This window comes from Ochotona princeps, chromosome 21, assembly GCF_030435755.1.
Source record: "Ochotona princeps isolate mOchPri1 chromosome 21, mOchPri1.hap1, whole genome shotgun sequence".
In the NCBI taxonomy this organism is placed as follows: domain Eukaryota; kingdom Metazoa; phylum Chordata; class Mammalia; order Lagomorpha; family Ochotonidae; genus Ochotona; species Ochotona princeps.
In genome coordinates, this window is record NC_080852.1 from 40,830,148 (window position 1) to 40,855,699 (window position 25,552).

The window sequence follows — 25,552 nt, forward strand, 5'->3', positions numbered from 1 at the left end:
CCTTACTCTACAAAGCAGTCACTGGACAGACTTTCCTCCCCATCTCTGACCCCAGGCCCCAAGGATCGCGCCTCAAAAAACTCCAGCGACTCCTACTGGCAACCTGTCCCCCCTGAAACATCAAGGAGCAAGGTCTTCACCCACAGGAGGGGAGTTTCTCCCGAGACCCTAACTACGCGGCACCTGCAGTTACCACGACCGTCCATTGCCAGAATTCCAGCCAGACCTCACATGGACAGATTTAACGCTGTCCATCAGCCGGAAGTCACAAGCCATACAGCACACACACACAAACCCCCCACACATACGCACACCCACACACTGCCCAACCTCCCCTTCATTCCTACAGGTAAGAACACGATCTACGATTCTCCAGCTCAACAGATGGGTGCGCAGGGAAGCTTGGGGTCACCACCTCAGCCATGACCATGTCCTGGCACTTTTTGATGAATTTGCCCTCTGCCTTGACGATGGTCTGCAGGAACTTGATGTACTGGACGTTGCGGCCGTGCGTCTCGATGCAGTGGACGAAGTGCTGCACGACCCTCTCGTTGATCTCGCTGCACAGCTGGAAGTTGTTCATGAAGATGTGCTGCATCGTGACAGCCTCGAGGATCTGCCGGAGCGAGCACAGGGCAAGGACTGCTGGGGCGCCCAGCGCAGAGCCAGGGGAAGCAGCAGCTCTGCAACTGCAGGGCTGGTGAGCGAGCCCGGCCCTGGGACCACGCTGCAGGGCGGCGCTCTGCCCGCCTGTCTGCCTCTGCAGCTGCTCCTCACGCCCGCACGCGCTTCCTCGCTGGCGTACACAGGACACGCGGGTGAATTCACACCCGTAACGTCTGCATCTCACCTACAGCAAACAGGCCGGGGCAGCCCCAGGCTGGGGCAGCGGCAGCACACTGCCAGTGGGCACTGCTCTGGGCGCACCTGGCATGACCTTAGCGCAGCCACTCAAGGCACACATCTCCCCTGCATCACGAGGCTACAGACACTGCCACACGACGCCAACTGCCTCCAAGGGCACGGCTCTTCCCCAGCCTTGCTGACACCCTGACCTGGCCACTCTCACTCAAGGCCTGTGCTCCCTATGCCCACAGAGCTTCCTATGACATGGTTGAGATGGCTCCAAACACACAGGGACCGGTTCTCGGTTGGATGGAGACCCGGGCAGATGCCCTTCCTTCCTGCGGCAGCCCAGAGGAAGCTCCCAAGGGTGCCACCTGGTGACGGGGTCTGAAGAAGCCACAAGCCACACTACTATCCTTCATAATTAGTGCACGTGCCAGATGAGAAATGCGAAGTGCAAGCCAATGTGTGTAGGGCTGCACCATCTCTCCCTAGGAAACGTTCCTGTACTGGTGAGACATTCAAAAGTCACATGGAGGGGCTGGCGCTGCGCTGCAACAGATTAAGTCCAAAAATAATTTTTTTTTTAAAAAGTCACACACATGTAACGATCAATTTCTGCAGATGGGTCTGTAAGCAGAGCAAGGCTGGCCATAGGGTACAGCTAGACACAGAGGCCCTGCCTCCACTCAGTGAGGACCAGGACCAAATGCCCACGCCCCCTCCCCTGCCATCCCCACGCGTTCCACACTCTCATGGTCCCAGCAGCTGGCACTCTGGCTGCAGTGACCTCCAGAGGGCCCGGCAACAGGTGAACACACTGCCCCTCCATGTGCCCTGCCCAGGACGGCGCACCCAGGGCCCCGTCTTACCCCGGGGTTGAGAAACAGGTTGATGTGCTTATGCAGCAAGGCTTGATTCTGCTGGTTGCCTGCACAGAAATTCTGCAAAAACTCGTGAGCCAGCCGCATGATCTCCTGCATCTTGGTGTCCTCAGCCTGTGAGGGAGCAGAAGGACCCAGAGCCGTGACCTCGAGGCTGGCCCGCACCTCCTGCGCCCTCACGCCGAGTCCCGCAGCCTGACCTCTGAGCCTTCCTTACGGCTGAGGAAACGCAGGACCCCGTTTCAGAGGGGTCCCAGGGAAGCACACACCCTTGTGGGGAGCGTCAGGGAACACGAGGCATCAGAGCCGGCCTGGGCACACACACCTGGCCAGCCCAAGGCCCTCTGGCTGCAGCCTGCCCTCTAAGACAGAGGCAGCGCCGACGCTGTGTTCTGAAGGAGGACACAATGGCAGGACAGCACAGGCCTCGCCGGGAGGCCCAGCCCCCTGCAAGCAGTCAGGCCTTCCTCAGGCCACTCACGCCCAGCAGGGCCACCTTACAGTAACCAGCGACCCCGACAGCTGCGAATCCTGGGGTATCAAAGCTCCCCCTGCTGCAGTGCCCTCATCCATGCAGTGGGTATACCCCAAGTCCTCACAGGGCCTTGGGCACCATGTTACCCCAAACCACAGTGCCCTCATCCAGGCAGTGGGCACACCCCAAGTCCTTACAGGGCCTCGGGCACCATGTTACCTTACATGGACGCCAAGGCCCACGCCCTCCAGGTCCCATCTCCACCAAGGACAAAACCTAGGAGGCTGACCTTTGCTCCCAGCCAGCAGAATCATCTCGGATCACACAGCAACCCAAACACGGGCCCTGGTGTGGGCTGCCCACTGGGCCCCTGGCTGCCTCACCCATGTAACAGTGTGCCTGGGGGCGCTGCAGACACCAAGAGCAGCACCCTGCGTGCAGGACAGCCCTGCTCATGGACCACATTGTCAGCAGGCGAGGGAGTTGGGGCGCCACCCCCAAGCAGAAGCTGGGGCAGGGCTGGGGATGTCACGGCCTCAGGCAGAGACAGCTGAGGAGCCCACCTTCTCGTAGGGGATCTGCAGCAGCTCCAGCACCACGGCATGCGCGCCCATGTTCCGCAGAAGGCGCTGCTGCTGCTTCCTGCTCTTCCGCACGGAGGCACTCTCCTGCACGCACAGTTTGCTGAGTCGAATCAAAATCTGGCAGGGAAAGATGCGTCTCAGAGAACCAGACACCAGAGCTGGCTGCGGGTGCAGGAGGAGGCAGGAGGCACAAGGGGTCTCGGCACACAGCGCCCTCCAACAGGGAAAGACACGGGGTCCCTGCTCACTGCACACAGCCAAGTGCACAGACAGCCAGGGATGCAACTTCCGGAACAATCGCAACAGACTCAGACAGTCCATCTCGAACAGGTCTACCAGGAGCCCTGCCTGCCCTCCGGGACAGAGCTCCCAGCCTCCGAACGACCCACCGGGCCTACTCCCGAGTAATGCGAGCCAGCCCCAGGAGAAAGCCTTGGAGGCGTGTCATTGAACCTTCAGTGCCAAGCCCCGGCAGCATCTGGGGCTCACCACAGGCGGAGGAAGTACAGCCACACTCCAGAGCCAAGGTCAGGGTCAGAGGCAAGATCCAAGATCCGGCCCTCAACCTTGGAGCCTTGCCTTCTCCCACTTGACTTTCCTCTCACAAACCCTACCATGGGGGCTGCTGCTTCAACGCAACCCTCGTCACGGGGAAGTCACAATGCGCAGACGGCGGGCAGGCAGCTCACCTCCTTCACCACCCTGTAGTTGTAGCTGCTGGCGCTCTCATGCTTCTGTGATTTGTTGTTCCCCTCCTAAGGACCAAAGCAAGGACAACTGTGGTGTGCATAGCTTTGGGCCCGCGGCCCTCCAGGGGAGCACACCGCTCAATGCACTGGCTCCCGTGGGAGAGGCCAGCAGCCAGGTCACAGGCCAGGACGGTGTCCACATGGGTCTGTGACATCCGCTACCTGCATGCACTTCGCTCACCTCCGCCTTCTTGTGCTCATTTTCTCCAGAGGCGCCGTCCATCGTCTCGTCGGGCCCCTGTCCTTTGTATACCCAGAGCTCAGACTTCTCCACGATGGACCGCAGCTGGTCCAGGTCCTGTTTGATCTGCTTGTAGTTGTCCACATCCTGGCTGGTCACCAGCAGCTGAACCTGAACCAACGTGATGTGTCAGAGGCACAGAGGTGTCTGGGCTGAGGGTGCAGCCCAGCACCAGCCCCCAGCTACCTGCTTGAAGGCCTGCAGGACTTCCTGCCTCTGACTGAAGTGCCGGAAGAGCAGCTGCAGAGCCCCCGACACCAGGGGCGGGTAGTCGTGCATGGTCAGGTGCAGCAGCACGCGCAGGAAGGTCCGGCCACCATGGTCGTCCAGGTCCAGTGGCGTGTTCTCCTCACTAGGGAGCAGGCGGGAGGACAGGCCACGTGAGCCACATGTGTGTCTCCCAGCCCCTCGCAGTTCAGACATCTGGCGCTCTAGCCACTTCCTGCCTGCCGATTTGCCCTTCAGCCGACACCATCTTAACTTGCCCTGCGCTCCACAGAGGGGGCAGCAGCCTGGCGAGATGTCACCAAGGCCACATTCTAAGCCATAGCCACGGCCCTCTGGCTGTGGGCAGACTGGCCTCACGGTCAGATCCCCTGGCTGGGATGGCAGGTTCTCCCAGGAGTTTCACCGGCACCACAGAACTGCGAGCGGATGCGGCTCTCCTGGGCAGAGCCTGCCGTATCTCCAGCCTACAGCCCCCTGTGTCCTGGCACTGTCCCCAGTCCTGTACTAGGGAGCTTCGATGCATCCAACAGCCCAAACGCTCACGCTGCTCCAGACTACCATGTTACAAACTGGAGCAAGCAGGACTGTCCACTCGGAGGACCACAGAGTGAACCGATCAGAGCCTGTCCCACCGTCTGGGAGGTGACCGTGGGCTACTTGTACCAGCACTGAGCTGCAACAGCTCCACCCCTGGGCTGGGCCGGCAAGTGTGCTGACGCAAGCCGCAGGGAGGGTGGGCAGGGAGGACTGCTGCCCTGCTCTGGCCCAGGAGGGGCACAGGCCCGTCTCCACCCAGACACCCAGGGCAGCTCAGAATCTTCCATCTTCTGTCATCAGAAAGCATGCTGCAGAGTCCCAGGTCCTGAGGTTTATCTAACCTTGACAACCCTGCACAAGGGGCCTTCAAAGAGTTAGCCAGGAAAGTGGAATTAAAAGCCAGGCTTATCTTGGAGCAAATGAACTCAAACGCACTGATTTTCTTGCAACATGCATCTCTCCATGAGCTTTGTGAGGACACTGAGATCTTAGGAAACCATTGTAGTTGTCACACACACACACACACATTCAAGCCAAGTGAGCTAAGTCCTGCTGCAGTACTAAGAGCCCCAAGAGGGCACTCAAGCGACCTAGGTGCAAAGACATATATCGACCAAGACAATCACAGAAATGGCCGTGAGGGCCACAGAGGGGCAGCCTTCCATGTGGCAGGGGCCCCCTGTGAGACGGCAGCCGCAAATACACTTGCCTTCCTCCAAAAATGCCTTCCGCTTGCTCCTCAATGTGTTCAAAGTCGAGAGCACCTGCAAAGTTAGGGATGTGACGTCAGAGGCAGGAAGGCCAGGACAGCACAGGTTTGCCAAGGTGCATTGCAAATGCCTGAGACTTGGTCCTGGCCCCACTGGAGACCAGCAGACACCACCCGCGCCCTCAGTCCCACTGGAGACCAGCAGACACCACCCGCGCCCAGCCCCAGTGGGGACCAACAGACACCACCCACACCCTGGCCCCACTGGGGACCAGCAGACACCACCAACAGATACCACCCACACCCCGGCCCCACTGGGAACCAGCAGACACCACCCATGCCCCGGCCCCAATGGGGACCAGCAGACACTGCCCACACCCTCAGTCCCACTGGGGACCAGCAGACACCACCCATGCCCAGCCCCACTGGGAAACCCAGCAGATACCGCCCACTTCCCGGCCCCAGTGGGGAGCCTAGCAGACACCGCCTGCACCCTGAGCCCCACTGGGGACCAGCAGACACCACCCCGGCCCCGGCCCTCCCTCTGCTCTCTGTGGCCCTGGCTCAACATGCCGAAGCCACAGGGTGCTCTTTAGCAATCACAACCACCCTCCAAAGCCCTGGACCTCTGCTCTGCTTCCAGAAGCTGCCACATGGAGCCACCCTCGCCCGCACCCAGGCCCTGTCCTGCCTGGCAGACCACACCAGGGTGACTGACCTGGCACGTTGCTGGGCCCTTCTTGGCTGCTGTTCCCAGACGATGCTTCTGACGTCTGCGAGTTGCTTTCGTCAAACTCCCGCTTGAATATGCACAGGAGGCAGGAGATGCGGTAATCCAAGCGCACATTCAGAATGAACTGGGGAGACAAGTGGGAACAGAGGCAGAGGTTACATGGCCACGCCATGCCCACTCGCCAAGCCCCTGCTCTGGGCCATGCCCCCATACCAGGCCTCCACTTTGTGGCACCATGCCCACATGCCAGGCCCCCTCTTTGTGGCATCATGTCCACACGCCAGGCCCTCACTCTGGAGCTCCAAGGCCACATATGCCAAGCCCTTGACCTGGGATGCCATGCCCACATGCCAGGCCCCTGCTTTGTGGCACCATGCCCATATGCCAGGCACCTGCTCTGGGGTGCCATGCCCACACACTGGACTTCCACTCTGAAACACTATGCCCACATGTCAGGTCCCTGTTCTGGGTGCCATGCCCATACACCAGGCCCCAGCTTAGTGGCAGAACGGCCATTGCCAGGGCCAACTTAGCTGAGACTTATGACCTAGCACTCGTTTTAGCTGACTGCAAGAGGCCTCCCAGGGCTCCTGCCATAAGGTCAGAGTCCTGGCCACCGAGGGACACCCAGCCCATCACCTAGGCCTGCCCCACCCTGTGGACATACACCGCATGGCGGCAGACAGACCACAGCGATCCATAGCCACGTGACGCTGCAGCAGCAGCAGTAACTGCGGGCATGACCCGGGAAGAGCACAGGCAGCTGCTGAGAGCTGCAGCACACAGAAGACTCATTTCCTATCACCAAAAGGGAGCCTGGCCCCGACTTTCAACTCAGGCCTGGCTGCCTACAGGAGGCACAAACCCTGGCTGCCTCACTGTGTCGCCTCAATGTCCTCCCTGCCCACTGCAGCAGACCCCCTGGGTCCTGCTGGTGCTGTCCCTGGAGCCTAGGACCTCCTGGGCTGGAGGATGCCCACAAGGGGACAGCCTCCATTTCAGGGGGCTCGCTGAGCGAGGGGCCCGACTCTTGCGCAGCCTGAGTGGGTGGCAACGAAGCCATGAGGACCGAGAGGGTTCGTTCTCTCGTTCCTGGAGCCAGGACTCCACCCTCTCCGGCCTGGGGCCTCAGAGCTGCACATTCCTGGCCCCAAGTGCCCACGGCCGCAGCAGCCAGCTGTGGCACAAGCCTCCCTGGGGCGTCTGTGTGTGACCCTGTGTGTTCGCATCCTCCGCAGGACACACAGCAGCAGGTCTGTCTGCACTGCTGCCCACCCAGGGACCCTCAGCGTCCTGTGCTTCACACTCCATGCAGCCCAGTCCTGCTGCTTTCCACGGTCCCCATGCCACCCCCAGCATGGTGGTGATCCCTGGTTGCATCGTCAGGATGCCCTGCCCAAGGCACTGACAAAACCAAACCCCACATTCACGCCCCGAGGGCCTTGTTTGTAAGCTGGGACCTGCACAAGGGCCTTCTAGGGCCCCGTGAAGGCAGCGTCCCCTCAAGCAGGCCCGGTCCTGCTCCCCTTCTCCCACCCCCTGCCTTCTTGGCAACACGCCCCGTGTCCCTGCTCACCGCATGTAGGCCACAGTGAGTTGTGTGAGTCACTTGGACCACTGACAAGGTTTCCTTCCCGCTGAAACCGAGAGCCCTGCCTCCTCCACAGAGCCCACGGACCCACATCCCACAGGACACGGGCCCTCCGGGGCAGCTCCCCTGCACCCATGCTCCTGGGCTGGGGAATGCCTGTCTAAACCCTCTCGCCGGGCCTCAGGGTACACACAGCCAGCAGTGCGTCGATACAGAAAGGACGGGGTTGCCCCACCACTCTGAGATGACCACGGGGAGCAGCCCGCCCCGCGGCACTCCTGGTCACTGTCCCTGGGGACGCACAGGCTGGGCCTGGAAAGCCTCTCTGCCTCCAGACAGGCAGGAGACCGCGAGCGTCCTCCCATCCTGGTGCACACAGCATTGGGGTCTCACCGGCACTTAGACAGTTTGGTGAGGTCTCAGATGTTGCTGGGAAAACTCTCCAGGAAAACCTGTGCTGGCCGACCATGATCCTGGACCAGGGGCCACACGGGGAAGGGGAAATGAGGACTGAGCCATGCTGGAGACCTGACAGGCCCAGCACGGAGTACGAAGGGCCATGAGGTTCTCCTACTGGGACCCCACCCACTCCTGCTGACACAGGAAGCTGGCCCTCACACCCACACTCTCACACAAATCCTCTCAACTTCAACCCCAAGAAGGCGGCTTCTCAGCACCAACACCGCTCTCCACGTGGTGGCCCCTCCCTCGGCTCATCCCTGCCCCGCCTCTGCCCAGGCGACCTGGGACCCTGCTCTTGTTGTCTCCTCTGCCGTGACGACTTCTGGATAACCCCCCAGCCAGCCACACACAGTGCCCCCAGCCCCTCGCCCCAGGGGTAAACTCTGAGCCCTCACACATTCAGACACAGCTCACACTCTGCCAAGCACACACCTGCGTTCCCAGCCAACACCCAGGTCGCAATCGGCGAGAACATGACCTGCCACTTTGCTGTGGTTCCCCAGTGCTCACAGAGACCCTGCTGCAGTAAATATCTGCTGAACAAATGGAGAGGGCCTCTGCAGAGCTGAGGGCACCTGCCCTGAGGAAGGGGCACCAGGTAGGCATTCCTCCAGAGGCGGACAGGGAGTAAGTCAGAGCCAAGGGGCAGATGGGAAAGAGGTGGACCTGAGAAGCATGCCCAGTCAGGAACTGCCATGTGGATGGGGGCCGAGGGAAGAGCAACTGTCCAAGGGACCAGGAGGAGCCGGTCACCACAACACTGAGCAACAAGCTCAGGATCCCACCCCACCTTCCCTTGAGCAAGGACTGGGTGTTTGGAGTGAGGCCTTGGGCCACCTGACCCCTGCCCAGGCTGCCCTGCACCTGCCCAGGCCTCTGCCCGACTCCTGTCCAGGCTGCCCCGCCCCCGCCCAGGCCTCCAGGTCCCTGGGAGTGGCCTCCCACCTGCCCCCGCCCAGGCTGCCCCGCCCCCGCCCAGGCCTCCAGGTCCCTGGGAGTGGCCTCCCACCTGCCCCCCACCAGGCTGCCCCGCCCCCGCCCAGGCTGCCCCGCACCTGCAGGATCTCGATGATCTTGAGCTTCGTGTCCATGACCATTATGTCCTCCTTCTCGGGCTCCGCCTGCTTCACGTTGCCCTCGGGTGCAGCGGCCATGGGGGTCACAGGCAGAAAGCCACCGCCACGCAGCACCACCTGGGTCATGAGCTCCCCGACCCCGTGGATGGACCTCATCACGTTGCTGCCTGCCGGCCAGAGAGACACAGGTGGGTGTCACTGCACGGCGCTTGGTGCACACGCAGCCTGACTGGCGCCTCGAGTGCGCCTGGCTCCACAGCACCACACCAGCACCCAGGGACCCAGGACACGCATGCCCCGTAGAGGGTGGTGAGTGGAGAGGACGGGAAGACATGCGCTTCAGAAGCTGTGGGAGCAGATCTGTGGGGATACTACACATCCCCCACAGGAGCCCTGCCCTGTGCACAGAACCAGGGCGCAAGAGGCCCGAGGCCCGAGGCCTGGCGTTGCTTTGGAAAGCAGCTTCTCCTTGGAGCACTGTGGTGCCTGTGGCTCACTGCCTGTCCACTGGGTGCTCAAGGATAGTACCAAAAGGTACCATGGAACAGGATGACCCAGCCTGGCAGGGGCGGCTGGGCAACGCACGTCATGTGCGCTGGCTGCAGGGGGCCCAGGACTGAGGGTATGTGCCTATGAAGGCGGCTTTCTCTGCTCAGGGGAATTTGCCAAGCAGGATGCTGGCACGGTAGCGAGGCTGTGTGAGCTGGGGCCCTGGCAGAAAGGGGAGTCTGACAAACCGCACCCAACTCACACTCCGACGGGGTTCACAAAGGTGGGGAGTCCCCTCTCTGCGCCCCCCCACCCTCTTCTGGACAAAGGGCTTCCTGGGTGTGAAATTGGTGAGTTCCTCCCCAGGTCTGTTACCCAGTGGTACCTGACAGGGCAGCCCCCTTGGCGCTGGGCAGAGGCTGGCACCAGCCTCCAAGGCCTGGCCCGTGCAGCACTGTGTTGTGTAGAACTCCGGGTGCCTCCAGGGCAGCCATCCTCCTGCCCACAGTGGCTCACAGGCTAACCTGTCTTCCGACCCAGTGAAGGCGTTCAGCAGGAAGCAGGCTGAGGCCCTATCTCACCACTGACCAACAGCATGAGCAGGAGTTCCCACACAGGAGAGACCCTGCGGGGCACTGCTGCAGTGCCCAGCGCAGCGGGCAGAGCCGCCCACGTTGAACACAAAGCTAAGCTAGCGAAGTGACTCTCAGTCACGGGAGGCCACACAGTGATCACCCGCTGAGCCACATAACGCCAACAGCGAAGGGGCAGGAAGGAAAGGCTGCCCTGGGGCAGGCGGGTACCGCCAGGACTCCACCCTGCGCCCACGCTACCTTTGCTCTCCTCCCCCTTGGCCATCTTGCTGACGGGGAAGATGGTCGTCACGTGCACGCAGTCCAAGATGGCCAGGAGGATCTTGGTCAGCCGCAGGAGGTCGGAGAAGTTGTAGAAGCCGAAGTAGATGAGATTCCTGGCTAAATTCACAACCTGCCGGACACAAGCAGACAGCGCTGGCTGGATGTGGTTTACAATCCACAAGTTGTTCTTCTCTTTTAAACCTCCTCCATGATAAGAGGTGTGTACTGTGATCACCATGTGTAAAAAGTTTCAGAAATCAGAAAAAGCCAAAAATAGAAACCTGCCCAATGATTCTGTTTTGAGGAGTTCAACTGACTGAACCAACCAGTCTCCCCAGTTCCCCCAGCTTCCCACAGGCAGCTCTGGGCCAGCCAAGCTACATGGAGGAGGCGCAGCTAGCAGAACCAACACAGCCCAAGGCACGGAGCAGTTCACACCACGGGCGTCTCAGACATGCCCTCACTCCAGGATAACAAGGCCCTGCCGGCGTTCGCCACAGGATTAACCCACAGCACACCCAGCAGATCTGTGCTCTCCCACAGTCTCTGTGGCCGAGCCCACAGCACACTCACCCACGGCATCGCCCGCGACTCCAATCACCTGATGCCGTCAGGCTAGGCGAGTGGCCACAGAGCGACTCACCCCGGAGGAGCAGCTCACCCACTCCCGAACTTTCTGTCTTCCCCACACGTGGAGGCGACTTCCGGGAGCGTTACCTCAAAGGTGAGCTTGTTCTTCTCCTTATCGGAGAACGGGAACCGCTGGCAGACCACGTCACGCAGGTACTCCTCCACGAACTCCATGGTCTGGGAGAAACGCTCCTTGGTGTCGTCCTTGGACGCCCCGCTGCTATCGTAGCTGAAAGGGAAGGAGGAGGAGAGGCGTGAGATGCTCGACTCTGCCCAGGGAGGCCCTCGGCACCACGGCCAGCTTGCCAGCTCCAGCCACGTGCCCTAGCACAGGCGGCTCTGACATCCGCTCCCCGGCACGTCACAACAGAGGGAAGGTGAAAAATGCGTGCATCTTGTATGTTCCGGAGAAAACGAGCTACAGCAGTAGGTTCCCCGCCCTCTGCCTTCTAACACCCCACACGGGGTGGCACGGGGCCAGGAGCCATGCTCACTCATCAATGGCGATCTCAGAGGGGATCTCCGACCAGAGGCGGGCGTATTTCACAGGCGTGACCTGCTCCTGCGGGTCCCGATCCACATGCATGTGCAACATGAGGCGGCAGAAGGACGCCCGCAGCTCGTAGGGCAGGTTTTCGTCGGACATGCAGCGCAGGATCAGGTCCACGTCCAGCTGGCCCGAGATGTCATTGATGGCTAAGTACTGGCGGTCCAGACACATGCGAGCAAAGAGGTTCAGCTGGTACCTGAAGTGACAGGGTGGCAACAAGAGGGCGTCACTGGGGCGGAGCAGGGAAGGGGGCCTGCAATTCAAGCCCCCAACCAAAGAGCAGCTCAGCCTTGCTGCAGGCAAGGGCGGGGCACGACCCTTGCACGCATCCTCTGCCTTCCTTCAGCTGTGTCCTTTACCTCAAGCACACAGCAAGCCCTGAGCTGCTGCCTGCTTGGGCATCAGAGAATGGGCATCAGAGACTGGGCATCAGAAAATGGGCATCAGAGAATGGGCATCAGAGGATGGGCATCACTGGGCATCAGAGACTGGGCATCAGAGACTGGGCATCACTGGGCATCAGAGACTGGGCATCAGAGAATGGGCATCACTGGGCATCAGAGACTGGGCATCACAGAATGGACATCAGAGACTGGGAGGAAATGCTGCAGAAAGGTACTGCCAAAACGAGGTCCGACTGATATATTTACACTACGTCTGGGTCCTGCGTCACACGAGCCACCCTGTCATCCGTGTATCGGAGCAACATCGGATGCACTCAGGTGGGAGATGCCACCCACTCCCCAGGACCTCCGGGCACCTGGCAGACGCCCTCCTCAGTCACCTGGGACAGACCTTCAGAGAGGAAGCTGCCCAACCCGCAAACACTGACCCCCACCCCCACCACTGAACACGGAATGAGCACGCACTCACCCCCCCAACCAGAAACTGGGGAAATCCAACTTCAGACGAAATCCCAGGATGAGCAGAGATTAAAAAGCATCACAACACGCCCAGCTGGCCACAGCTGTCAGCCACAGCAAGAGATGTGGACAGCCCTAACACGGGGTTAGGATTCCCTGGGGAAGTACAATGCACCAGCACCCCCCGACACATCCCCAGGTGTGCAAGAGCCTCACGGGCACAGGCAGACATGCACAGGACATGCCCGACAACGAGGGCCGCTGGTGGCCACAACACTGCAGGAACCAGCGTGAACACATGCCAGTGTGTTCTGTGAGCCAGGAGGCCGAGCAGCCCCCTCAGCAGAGACGGACGTGCACAGGACTCCGCTCGAGCAAGACAGAAGCGGCCCTCAGTGTGGGAGCAAGGCTGCTTGAGGAGGGGCGGGTGGGGCCACTTGGGCAGAATCCTCACACAGACAGGTGCACCCAGCGTCACACACAGTGCATGTGGACGGGAGGGGAGGGACACGAGCAGGCCAAGTCGCGTGTGCCATTGGGCAGCCTGGAGTGCTGCCCACCATCCTGTCCTGCCCCCCTCTTTCTCGCTCCTCACTGGCCCTCTGAGCTCTCCACCCCTGCCAGCACGCCTCCCAGCAGGGCTGAGGCACTGCAGAGGTGACGAGCAGAAGACATGGGAAACACGAACATGACACGGCAGGGAGAAAACCGCCGGGGATGGAGACAGCATGCAGATGAAGGTAGGCAGAGCCCGGGGGCCTGGGGAACAGCAAGTGCGGATGGCAGAGCGTGGTTTGGCACAGACGTAAGCAGTTCCATGCGTATGCACAGCTGTATACACACGTGGCTCTGTGTGCACATGCTCTGTGGGATCAGCACTGCCTCACTGTGCAAATAGAGGAGGGGTCAGGACGTGAACCCAGGCAGTCCTACTCCACACACGTCCCTCCTCCCCCTCAAGGGCAAGGAGCACTTGGAGCTGCTGGGAGGGCACACTCTGCCTCCTGTGACTGCACGGGCAATAGCAGCTGACTCCGCAGTGGCCACCCTGCCTTCCTGCCCGGCCCCCTTAGCAGGTGGGTCACCTGTAAATGGCAGCCATGCAGGCCCACTCCCTGCCTTCCTGCCCGGCCCCCTTAGCAGGTGGCTCACTGCAGACAGCAGCCACACGCCCACTTACCGGTAGTAGCTCAGCACGTCCCGGTCCTCCCTCTGGCCCTCCTTGGCATCCTGTGCCAGCTCACGCACGCTCTTACTGCGGACTTCTTTGTTACCATCCCTCCAGAACAGCCACACTTCCTCTTCATCCTCGCCGGTCTCCAGGGCGTTCTCCCCGCTGGAAACCCCTTCGAACTCAAACCGAGAAAGAACTAGCCTGGAAGGGGGACGGGAAGGGGACTCAGGCTGCTGCACTGGGTACCGGCTCAGCCCGCAACACCAGGCAGGCCTAATGTGGTCTTGCCAGCCCTGGCCCAGTCCAGCAGCCCCTCACAGCTGGCCACCACCCTCACACACCAGGACCCAGGGTCTCCAGAGGTGACCGTGTCACCCAGAGGACGCCGGCAGCAGAAGACAGGAGGCAAAGTGCAGGGGAAGGGGCTGACCCTTGGTGGGAAGAAGGGTCAACAGGTACATGGTACAGACCCCTTCCTAAGACACCAGGTCCCCAAAGCCAAAGCAACGAGATGGGCTGTGCAAACGCACAAATGGGCTTCATCCCAAAGCCAAAGAGGAGACCAAACAGACACACACACAACACTAACATAGTTAGCACTTCTGTAACCCCACCCACATGGGGCAGGCACACTGTGTGAGCACCCACAGGCCCTCCCACTGCCTCGCCTGTGCCCCATGAGCTCCTGCTGACTGCCCCCCACCCACGGGCCCTCCCACGGCCTCGCCTGCACCTCCTGAGCTGGCGCTGGCTGCCCCATGAGCCCTCCCACGGCCCTCTTGTGCCCCGTGAACTCCTGGTAGCTGCCCCACGGGCCCTCCCAAGGGCCCCCTGCACCCTGAGCGCCTCACTTGGTCTCGATGAGGATGTCTGCATTGGTGGGGTTCAGCACAGCCTTGCAGATCAGCTCCTGTGTCACCGGGATGGACTTGTTCATGGACACACAGAGGTCAGAGAGATAATCCAGGAACCTGCGTGGACATGGGAACACAGGGGACGTGTGAGGCAGGGCAGGCGCACCTGCAGCCCCTCTGCTACCAGGCACAGCGAGGTGAGCCTCTAACAGAGGTTGGTGACCACGTAGGGCTTGATGCCGGGGTCCAGGGTGCTCCTGGAGACTGCACGCCAGGGACAAAAGAGAGACGCACAGTGGAGAGGCTATACACAGGAAGGACAACAAGCAGAGTGGAGTGCACGAGACAGACACGGGGCAACGCTGGGCGAGCAAGGTGTGGGGGCTCGAGTGGGCGGAGCCCTGCAGGAGTCACTAATCCCACTGTGCTCACCGGGCCGGCTCCTCCTGCACAGGGTGACCTTACGCAGCCTCTGCCCGCAGTGCCGGGCAAGCACCACCTCCACTCACGGGCGACAGCAAACAACCACTCCCGCAGTGGGACCCACCACGCACAGCCTGGTGCCCAGGGTGCCAACCGCACCCCTCGCCTGCAGCCAAGAGCAGACAGAAACCCTCGGGCAGCACTAAGCGTGTGAGACTCCGACCAGCACCTGGGCAGCACAGGGGTTCCTGAGGACACTCGGGTGCGCCCACCACCCGCCACAGGCTCTTCGTCCCCTCGGTCTCCACAATGCCCATCTCACAGATGAGAACATCCACTCCAAACAGCCACGGTCACTGGCTGGTCAGCAGCAGAGCCAGGATGGTACCCGGGTCTTGCCACCTCCCGCAGCGCAGCCCTGGACACCTGCGGCCTGCTCTGCCCTCCTGCACTCACCGGGGCTCCCGGTTCTTGCGCACCAGGCTGACGAAGGTGTCGATCTCGGCCGCCGTGATGTGCTTCTCCAAGAGCTTGCGGTTGTTGTGCAGCAGGGCCGTGATGGTGTCCTCGGCCAGCACATCGTAGCCGATCTGCTTCTGCATGAAGCCGAACTGCTTGGCGATGTACTCCTTCCGGGGGGGAGAGCAGAGGTCAGCCAAGGCCAGGCCACCAGCAGGGAGGCAGCAGCACACCCCGGAGGACGCACAGGAGGCTGGCAGGAACCGGCCACCATCCTCAGCTTCCCACCGCCGGCGCTCACAGCCCGCTCCACCAGCGAGTCACATGGCCTCCTACAGGTGGCCAAAGCACACCGTGCACACATCCAAAGGTCAGAACCTGTTTGCCAGCTCTGAACTTATTACTGATTCAAGAGGACTTAACCGTGCCCCTGGCTTTGTGCCCGAGCACAGCTGGGGTGCGGACCAGCGTGACCCCACTCAGCTCTGGAGGGTGGACGAGAAGCACAAGCGAACCAGGAGGGCCAGGCCAGCCACTCGCCTCATCACACACGTGTGCAAGGCTGTGCTCCCTGCTGTTGGGGTCAGGCCCACATATCTCGAGTGTGGGTGAGGAAACCGCCCTGGGCTTCCCTGCCCAAGAATGACACCTGCTCCATGATCCAGGGGCTCCCGATTCTGCCTGTAATCTTTTTCATTAATTCCTAATCCCTTGGGTCAGCTCAGGAGTAACCCAGTGGACACGAGCCAGTCTCCAGCCTGGACATGGTAAGAATGGGTATTTGGGAGGGGTCAGCCTGCAGGGACATGCCAACTAGCATTGACCACAAGTCACCCAGCCATATCCACCAAGAGAGGACAAGAGGGGCAAGGGGCAATCTCCCTGGTACACTGAAGCTGGCACCAAGGGAGGGGCCAGCACAGTCCTAGCTCTGAAGCATCGATCACCAATTACCCCATCTTCACGACAAACAGGAACCTGTACCTGAAGCAGCAGCGGAATGCCACAAAAAGGCATGCGTAGCTGAGCCCCAGCGTGGCCGGCTGCGTCTCGGGGGTTGTGCACACAGGGCCGCTTGCCCCAACCTCGGCCAGGTGCACTGTGCCTATGCATGTATCAGAGACCCTCTCTGGCCTCTGCCCAGCAGGTGCTATGCACTCCCAGCAAGACCTACCAGCAGGGTCTCCGGCCACAGCCAGGTGCTCCCTAGAGGACGAAATAACTCCCTAAATGAGTCTCAGCAAAGCAGTAACACGGTTCTCAGATTCTCAGAATTGTCAGTATCTCTGAGTGGTTCCAACATGTGCTTCTTGGATAGAGTATGACAGATCCACGCTGAAACAAGTACCCACGTGCACACATGTGTTACAGGACACACACACCGACAGGGAACAACTTCTGGATTTCACAAACCGGAACCCAGAGACCAATGTTCCCAGCAGAGACGCTGAACATGCCAGAGGATGAGAGGGAAAGGTCCTGACTCATCCGCAACAGGCAGAGTTCCTCTACCGCCACGACTCTATTCCACACCACTCAGTGAGCACACGGGGCACAGGAGCTCGGAAGGTGAGGGAGGCCGCACCCGCCCTCCCACCTGCCTGTGTAGCCCACCTGGTTCTTCCTGTAGTCCTGCTGTGAGTGCCGCAGCACCCGGTAGCACAGCCGGCAAATGTGCCGGAAAGGCGCGTGCCGCTGGTCACCCAGCTCCTCTAGCCGCAGCATGGGGCCATCGCCACAGTCGGTGAAGGGCGCCTGCAGCAGCTTGAAGATCTGTGCGTGCAGAAACGGAGGGGAGACGGCTGCGTCGGGCGGGCAGGAGGTGCCAGCCCAGCCCAGCTGGTGCAGGGACCCACACCCTCACGCGCAGTCAGCTCCCGTGCGTGCGGCACACCAACCTGCTTCAGGATGTTCTGTTCTCGCATCAGCTTCTGCCGCTCCCGGTTGGGCTTGGAGAAGACCACTTCGAGCACGTCCTGGCCAGAGTTTGTCCCTCCAGTGACAAAGTAAACCAGGTCTTCTAACAGCTTGGTGACAGAGCTTGGGAGTGGAGACGCAGTCAGAGGTGGGGGCACGCCACAGACACCGCGACGGGTACTCTGCCTGGGAGGCCTGCAGCCCACCAGCCAGTCACAGGCGCACAGCCCCTTCCCCACTAAGTTCCAAAAAGAGGAATACAAACAGCACAGGGCTGTCTGCCGAAGGCTGCCAGGTCACCTCAGAGGGACCTCAAGCCCTGAAGCCAGCAACAGGCTGCCAGAGAGCAGATTGGTGGGAGAGCTTCCAACCATCTTAGAGACCCTCAGAAAGTATATGCAATTAGTTATTTCTGGGAAATTACAAACACAAGGCTCTGAAACACATTATCCTGCTACCCTTACAGTGAGCCCTTTGCTTCCCCCACAGCACCATAAACACCCCCGCAGGCAAGGGCAGCTGTGGGGGGAGCCCCATGGGCGAGGATGGCTGTGGGGGGCAGCCCCGTGGATGAGGGTGGCTGTGGGGGGGCAGCTCCGTGGATGAGGGTGGCTGTGGGGGGGGCAGCCCCGTGGGTGAGGGCAGCTGTGGGGGGAGCCCCATGGGCGAGGGTGGCTGTGTTTGTGGGAGCCCCGTGGGCAAGGGTGACAGCTGGGTGTAGGAGTCCCGTGAGTGAGGGTGATTGCGCACGTGGGAGCCCCGTGGGCGAGGGTGGCTACTAGGTGTGGTAGCCCCGTGGCTAAGGATGACTGTGTACGTGGGAGCCCCACGGACGAGGGTGGCTGCTGGGTGTTGGGTGCTCACCGGCGCTCATTTTGGGTGATGGTGCCCTTTTCTAGCTTCCCAGCGATGGAGCCCAGCACCTTGCTGGCATCGTTGGCAAAGTCAAGGTCCCGCACTTCCGCGGGAGAGACAGGGACGATGGCAAAGGCCTCCTTGTCTTCCTTCACGGGAGAGGTGCCGATCTGCAATTCAAGGCGGGCTTGTGAGACTCCCGCGGGGCCAGGCGTGGTGTTAGCGAGGCCCGGGGCCAGCAAACCCGTGCAGCCGGGTGCAAGTGAAGGGAACAGGGCAGGCACCTGTCTGCCAGGCTGTGTGCCCCATCCTAGGAGCAAGGGAGCAGCCTTGCCACCTCACAGCCCATCACAGGAGCAGGTCAGAGCACGTGTAAGTGTAGGGAGAGGAACAAGACAGGGATGGCAGAGCATGACAAGGGCAACCCTGCTTCCTGCCTGCAGCTCTCCTACACACCTGGAAACACCCCACGTAGGGGGAAAAAAGTAGAAAAAAAGAAAGAAAACATGTACAAGAACACCCCCACCCCCTCACCCTCAGCATGCCCTGGCGTGAGTGAGCAAGGGAAGGGAGAACGCTCGGGGAATGCCAGCTCCATGCAGAGGAAGGACAGCCACAGACACCTGCTGTCCCCCAGACACAAACAGTCCGGGCTGGCACCACGGTTCACACGAGGCATGGGGGCGGGCTTCATGCAGATCCTGGGGTGACTAGCCCACCCTCCCCAAGCAGCCCAGCCCAGTGGTCCCCCAGCAGCCCCAGCAGCCCCAGCAGCAGGACTCACTTTGAGCATCACTGGCTTCTCCTCCTCCTTGTCGATGGGGATGTTGGTGCTGTGCACCCAGGTGTTGGTGCACAGGTGCCTGAGTCGGACGTAGGAGTTCCTACAGGGAGGAGGGGCATGAGGAGGGGGCACGGAGGGCACCCTGGGAGAGTTCCTACAGGGAGGAGGGGCATGAGGAGGGGGCACGGAGGGCACCCTGGGGGAGATCCTACAGGGACGATGAGAGGCATGAGAAGGGGGGCACAGAGGTCATGCCATGGTGTCAGAACGAGGCATCCCACCATGCACACTGCACAGGACAGACACCACAGCCAATGGTTCCAGCCCAAGGTCCACTCAGATCTGCTGTTACAGGGGGCTGCTAACAGGCATGTGATGCCCCCTGAGGCTGTTGGGGGGAAGGGAAGGACAGAAGGACAGGAGAGGGCTTCTGACCCTGCACCAGCGTCCAACACCACAGCTGGAGAAGCAATGACTGACACGTCCCAAGGATCAATAATGAGGAAAAAAAGACCCAAACCAGTTGTTTAATCATGAGATACATGGAAATACAAGAGTTCGCCTTAAAGTTTTGGGGAGTGGAGACTTAAAAGGCAAATTTGCACTCAGTGCAGGAACAAACCAAAAACCGGGATCTAAGCTGAACTTTGCCATAACGTGTATTTTTCAAGAACATCTTAAGACCCTTTGTCCACAGGATTCCAAAACCCACCCGCCTTGGCACATGGGGGCCTCACTCCCTTAGCACGGCATTTTATTTCATCTCCTTGCCAAGGGCTCTGCCTGCAGCTCCGGTCAGCAACAGTGAAGGGCCCAGGGACGAGAGCACGGTCAGGCAGCTCTGGACCCGGACACGTGAGAGGCCCACCTGCTCACGGCCTGGTGGGCAGGACAGACCACAAGCGGGTCAGGAGACCGCTGCTGCCCCTCCTGGGGCCGGGGGAGGGGCCGAGGGCTCTGGCCCAGTGGCTGGAGCGTCAGCGGGGACACCTGCACCCCACCTCGCAGAGCTTGGCTCTGGTTCCCGGGCCTGCCTCTGCTCCCAGCATCCCATCAGCGCAGACCCAGGAGGCAGCAAGTGGGGCTCCTCTTATCACTGAGCCAGGAGACTAGTCAGTGCCTGGCTCCCGGGCAGCTCCCGTGTGCTTCCTCCAAGCAATGAAGGTGTAAACCACACAGGACAGGTATACAATGAGAAGACACGTTCTTTATCCCAAGTGACTTGCCTTGTGAGCTATAAACAAAGCTTGGGGCTTACTTAGGTAATGGCTGCTTCCAGCTGGTGTTAGCAACGGGCACCAGAGAGGTGTGGGCACCCGTCAGCATGTCTGCAGTGCCCTCGTGCGTTAGGAGAGCTGTGGGATGGGTGTCTTGTGGTGCACCCACTGCACACACTGATCCTGCTCTGTGTAGACAGACTTCGTCACTGCTGAACAACGAGTCCCAGGAGTGACCAATGCATGATGACCAGTGCATGGTGCTCACAGAGCTGCCCCAAGAGCGCCTGACTGTCAAGCAGATGAACCTGGCACATGTCTGAGGCCTAAGGAGTTTACGTCCCAATGGTCTCCATCAACAACAGGCCCTATACCCCCTTGGCACTCAGGGTGACCCAGGGCAGGACGACACCTTTAAATTTGTAACGATTTGATTTCATGTGACAGTGAGGTCTCCTATCTGCTGATTCGCTCCTACGAGGCCCGCATGAATCCAAGCCAGGACTCTCCTGTGGGTGGCAGAAACCCAAGGGCTGGAGCCAGCATCAGCCACTCCCAGGATGCACCCCGCAAGAAGATGGAGGAGAAACACAGTGGGCCTGACTGGACCCGGGACGTGGACATCCCAAACTCACAGCCCAGGGAAAATGGAAGGTGAGAAGCCAGGGGCACAACAGTGAGTGAGCCTCTCCAGGGTGCCAACTAAGGGCCCTGCCCACAGAGGACCAGGAGAAGAGATGCAAGACCCGAGAGCCAAGTCCACCTGCAGGGGAGCCTGCGGTAGGGGCACAGCCTGTCCACAGCCTGCAAGGACCACCTCCCTCTCGGGGAGGCCATGAAGCCCGCTCCGAGGGAAAACGCGGTGGTTTAAGGCAGGGGGCTAAACGACCTCCAGAACAGACATAACTTATGGGAAATCACACTGAAATGCACTTGGGTCCTACCACTTGGCCCTACCTTGTCCAAGGTCAAAGTCGAAGGGAACTTAAAAGCCGTCGTGCCCACCACAGCCCACGTACAGAGTAAATCAAAGACTGCAGATTGCAGAAGAACAACTACCAACTCTCTGAGACAAAAAAAACCCTTCATGACCTTGGATTTGGCCAGATTTCTCACTTAAAGAATCAAAATCTTAAATACAGTGTGATTTTCAACATGTTTGTGCTTCCAAAGACTAACAAAATCAAAAGATAACCCTAGAGACAAGAGAATTTGCTATTCAATTCTCTAAGACGGTAACTGTGTGCAGAAAAACATCTAAGTTCTGTCATAGAAACAGAACATTCAGTTTCGTTAGATAGTCAACAATTTAAAAAAGGCAAATCCATCTGAATCAGTCTTCAAAAGGAGAAATGTAATAACCAATAAATACACGGAGAGGAAGCACATCATCAGTAACCAGGGAAACATTGATGCATCACAGGAGCCAGCATCTCACCAGCCCACCATGGGGAGCACCTCACCAGCCCACCACGGGGAGCACCTCACCAGCCCACCACGGGGAGCACCTCACCAACCCACCACGAGGAGCCAGCACCTCAGAACCCAACACGGGGAGCACCTCACCAGCCCACCATGGGGAGCACCTCACCAGCCCACCACAGGGAGCCAGCACCTCACCAGCCACCACGGGGAGCACCTCACCAGCCCACCACGGGGAGCTAGCACCTCACCAACCCACCAGGGAAAGTGGTGGGTTGGTGGGCAGGAAGGCTCAGGTAAGATGGTGACTAGCATGCGGCAGGACAGGAGACATTGGTATTTTGCACACTGCTGCTGCCAACACAAACTGGGGCATGTACTTGGAGACACTTTTGGTGGTTCCCCAGAAGGCCTGGCAAGTCCACTCCAGGGACAGGAGGTGAAAACAGGGCCCCATACGACAACCTGACATGGATGCCACCAGCTAATGCACGACTCAAGTTGCAATCAGCCAGATGACGGAATGTAGCTTGGTGATGAAATGGAGCATAGTACTGATCCGCATGCCAGAACATGTGCTTCTCACACATGAAACCAAGAACAAGCCATCTCAAAAACCGAGTGACACAGTGACGTCCAACACACCAATCGAGAGTAGACAAAGCCTATCAGCCTAAGACCCAGGAGAGGAGGGGCCGAGACGACTGTCGGGGTGCAGCCTGGCTCTGCTGACCCCAGCACTGGAGGGGAACGGTGCGGCACATCCGCCTGACCTCAGGGTACAGACCTGGACAGGGCAGCTGTGCCAAGCACCCCCGAGCCAGGGTCATCCGTGTCACAGGCAGCTTTGGTCGGGCAGCCAGGCAGGTGGGGACAGGTTCCGCTCTAGGATCCCCTCATTGCACAAGCTGCCTCTGTTTTTCTAACGGTAAGAATGGGTGAACAGCACTCAGCCACACACACACTGAGCCCTGCACATGGAACGGAGCCAGGCTAGGCAGGTGAAAGCCTTCCTGACAAGATTGCTGCTGATTCCCCAAGAAGCAGCTTGTCCCCAGAAAAATGCCAGCTAAGGCAAAAAAACTAGCAGTTGAATTTCACCAGAGAAAAGCCATCTAATTTCTCAGTGCTTTTAGCACAATGGCCCAGGCACATGGTGAATCTCAGAGCTGTGATTCTCAGAGCCGCCTGGGCAGAGCCAGCTGACCAAGCGCAAGGAGGACGGGAGCAGAGTGGAACCTTGGGCCGTCTGGGCTTAGTCCGGCCTGCTGACGGGGAGACAGCACATTCCCATCGGTGACGGGGGACTCTCTGTTGGCAAACAATGTGAATCCTCAGGCCCCATATAGGCAACCCGGCCACAGAGGGGGCCAGACCCTTTGCAGGAGCTTTCAAAAAGACAGCAGCGATCTGCTGGCCAGACATGTGGCCAGGACAGACTCCTTGGGAAGATTAGCTTGAAACCAGACCTTGGAACCAGGCTGTCACCTCCCCGCAGCGTGGTGGGGTCCAGCTCAAAGATGGAGGAGATGTCGCTGCCCTCAGGCACGGAGACCAGCGAGTAGACCATCTTCTCAGGGGTGTTACGCAGCCTGCTTCGAGAGGTGTCCTGGTCAGGGTCCACCTGAGGAGAGAAGGGACCAAGTCAGGACACAGCACCACGAGCTCAAGCATCCTGTGCACACTGTGTCTGAGACGGCCATGATGGCAGCTGGCAGGGAGAGGACCAGAGTTCCGGGGCTGAACTGAGCATGCGCGTGGCCGCCTGAGCCAAGAGTGCCTGCTCACTGCTCCCCTGGCCAGGCACAGAGGCTGCCTCCCCGTGTGCCGGCAGCAGGAGCCGGCGGGGCAGAGCAGGAGAGACATCAGGGGTGTCTGTGGCTGCCTCCACCTGCGGCAGCTGAGGCCCCTACAGCAAACACATTGCAGGGATTTGGTCTTTAGGAACCACGTGGCTATGGCGAGAACAATCCACCCCACAGGACAAGCCAGCTCCTTCCCAGGACAAAGGAAAACAATCGCCAGCCCTGGGAGTCCGTCAGAGATGAACGAAGAGCTGGGAAGTGAGGTCCAAGGGCCACAAACCACACGCAGGGAAACACTGCAGCCCCCAGACCCAGCACTGCACCTGTTCAGGTGGGCCAGGACCCCATGGGACTGGTCTCCTAGCTGCACCACCTCAAGACCACCACATCCTCCCACGTCCCTGACAAAGCCAGGCTGCCCTTGTTGCGAGCTGCCTGCTCCCAGCCCGAAGCACAGCCTGCTTCCCCGACAGGCGGACAGGTGGCAGCTCCAGGAGGAGAAGCAGGACAAGCTAAGCAGACCCAAGGCAGAGAAGACAGTACGGGCCTGGACACACGACGCAGCGGCAGCTGCCTGGGCTGCCTGCAATGGAGCCTATGCCTCTGGCTGCTCCCCCGGCACCTCCATCTGAACAAGCCGCAGACCTCTGCAAACACTTTGGCCCCAAATCACTACGACCTAGAAAAGCAGCCCTCACCCTGTTTTCCCTGCAAATTCTGGCTCAATCATGATGAAGACTCCGGTGTCAAGAGAGGCCAAGGGACCCCACAGGGAAATCCTACTGGCCACCAGCGTGTGTCCCCTGGCGGGAAGGAAGGTGCCTGCAGGACAACACTGAGGGCGGCCTGCGCACAGGGGCCACTGGGAGATGGACAGGACGGAGCCGCGGGTGCTTCTCCGCCTTCACAGGCCAGGAGGGGGGATACACAGCGCCCACAGAGGTGCTGCCTCACCTCCAACCCCACGTTCCTGCATGGTTAGGACGCAGCCAGCACAGCATCAGGGAGCCAGATCCACAGCCCACCTGCCGGCACATCCACCACGCCACCTAAAGATGCCACTTGTCCAAGAGAAGCAAACCCACCAGGTCCCCCAGCCCCAAAGCAGTGGCTCTGGAATCTGAGGCCAGGTCCACTCTACTGCCCCTGCGTGGCACCGGCCAGTCATCCTCAGAGCAGGAAGCTAGCAGGGCAGCTATGCCCCCGCGATGCCAGGCCTCAGGGCTGGTAGCCCTAGCCTGCCCCTGCCAAGGTGCAGCTTCCTGTGCCCACAGAGGGTAACCCTGAGGCCCCCTGGTCATACGCCCTAGAAGTGGACTGGGTGTGAAGACAAACAGCTCAGAGAAAGGGCAAGCAGCCACCGGCAGGATCTGCAACTGCAAGCACCCACAGAAAGCCTTCTGAGTCCAGGGAGGCCCCGAAAGAGACTCCAGAAGGGAGGGGGCAGGACTCCAAGGAGGAAGAGGAGCTCCTGGTCAGCGCAGGCCATCGGAGCGCAGCCACCAGCCATACTAACAACTGCTCCAGGGCCACCAGGGTGAGGGCCTCCACAGCGAACTGCCTCACCCACGCCCATCAATTCCCACTCCACAGCTGGGGGGCCAGGCACACGCCCCAGACACCAGGTCACATGCATGACCTCAGGCAAGGTCACAGTTTCCTTCACACACCTGCCCTGACCCAGGGAGCGGCACACAGACATCAGGGCGTGAGAGCCCAGGCCTGAGCTGACCCAGCACACGGGCCAAGCCCCAGTCCCGACAGGCCCTGGGAGTCCAGAGCACACAGGTGGCCCCGACTGCCACCCCATGACATGCAGGACAAGGAAGCCTGAGGTGGCCCATCCCAGCTCAGGGCCGCAGCGGCCGCTGCCTCCACGGGGATCCGCTTGGCCCCGCCGCACCACGCTGAGACCACAAGGTTCTTGCGCCCATACTTACTGGGGGCGGAAACTCCAGGCATTCTTCCTCAAAGTCAGGGTCTACCTGATGAGAAAGAATCAGGAGATTAAGGGATCCGTCGCATGCTGAAGGACTGGGGCATCCACTCCTGTGGACACCCTGGGGACGTGTCCCTTCCCTCTGCTCAGGGGACCGGCATGCCACGACACAACACATGGTACCCAACCACAGGACGCA

General features: G+C 60.3%; 1 protein-coding gene across 2 annotated transcripts in view; it reads right to left on the reverse strand.

The window, feature by feature from the left end:
• The window catches only part of ITPR1 (inositol 1,4,5-trisphosphate receptor type 1), a 219,310-nt gene that overhangs the window by 98,458 nt on the left and 95,300 nt on the right, over positions 1–25,552 (reverse strand). Inside the window, exons 11-31 of one of the 2 annotated variants that reach the window (XM_058679215.1) lie at positions 25,355–25,399; positions 23,079–23,233; positions 18,971–19,070; positions 18,196–18,356; positions 17,313–17,454; positions 17,029–17,187; positions 15,412–15,584; positions 14,530–14,649; positions 13,685–13,879; positions 11,586–11,837; positions 11,179–11,320; positions 10,438–10,591; positions 9,095–9,282; positions 5,972–6,110; positions 5,250–5,308; positions 3,966–4,127; positions 3,720–3,890; positions 3,479–3,544; positions 2,769–2,906; positions 1,719–1,844; positions 416–616 (exon numbers count right to left, since the gene is read on the reverse strand). In XM_058679215.1, coding sequence (XP_058535198.1) covers positions 416–616; positions 1,719–1,844; positions 2,769–2,906; positions 3,479–3,544; positions 3,720–3,890; positions 3,966–4,127; positions 5,250–5,308; positions 5,972–6,110; positions 9,095–9,282; positions 10,438–10,591; positions 11,179–11,320; positions 11,586–11,837; positions 13,685–13,879; positions 14,530–14,649; positions 15,412–15,584; positions 17,029–17,187; positions 17,313–17,454; positions 18,196–18,356; positions 18,971–19,070; positions 23,079–23,233; positions 25,355–25,399 — 3,048 coding nt within the window. The remainder of the gene's footprint in view (positions 1–415; positions 617–1,718; positions 1,845–2,768; positions 2,907–3,478; positions 3,545–3,719; positions 3,891–3,965; positions 4,128–5,249; positions 5,309–5,971; positions 6,111–9,094; positions 9,283–10,437; positions 10,592–11,178; positions 11,321–11,585; positions 11,838–13,684; positions 13,880–14,529; positions 14,650–15,411; positions 15,585–17,028; positions 17,188–17,312; positions 17,455–18,195; positions 18,357–18,970; positions 19,071–23,078; positions 23,234–25,354; positions 25,400–25,552) is intronic. The other variant, XM_058679216.1, reaches the window with a different exon arrangement.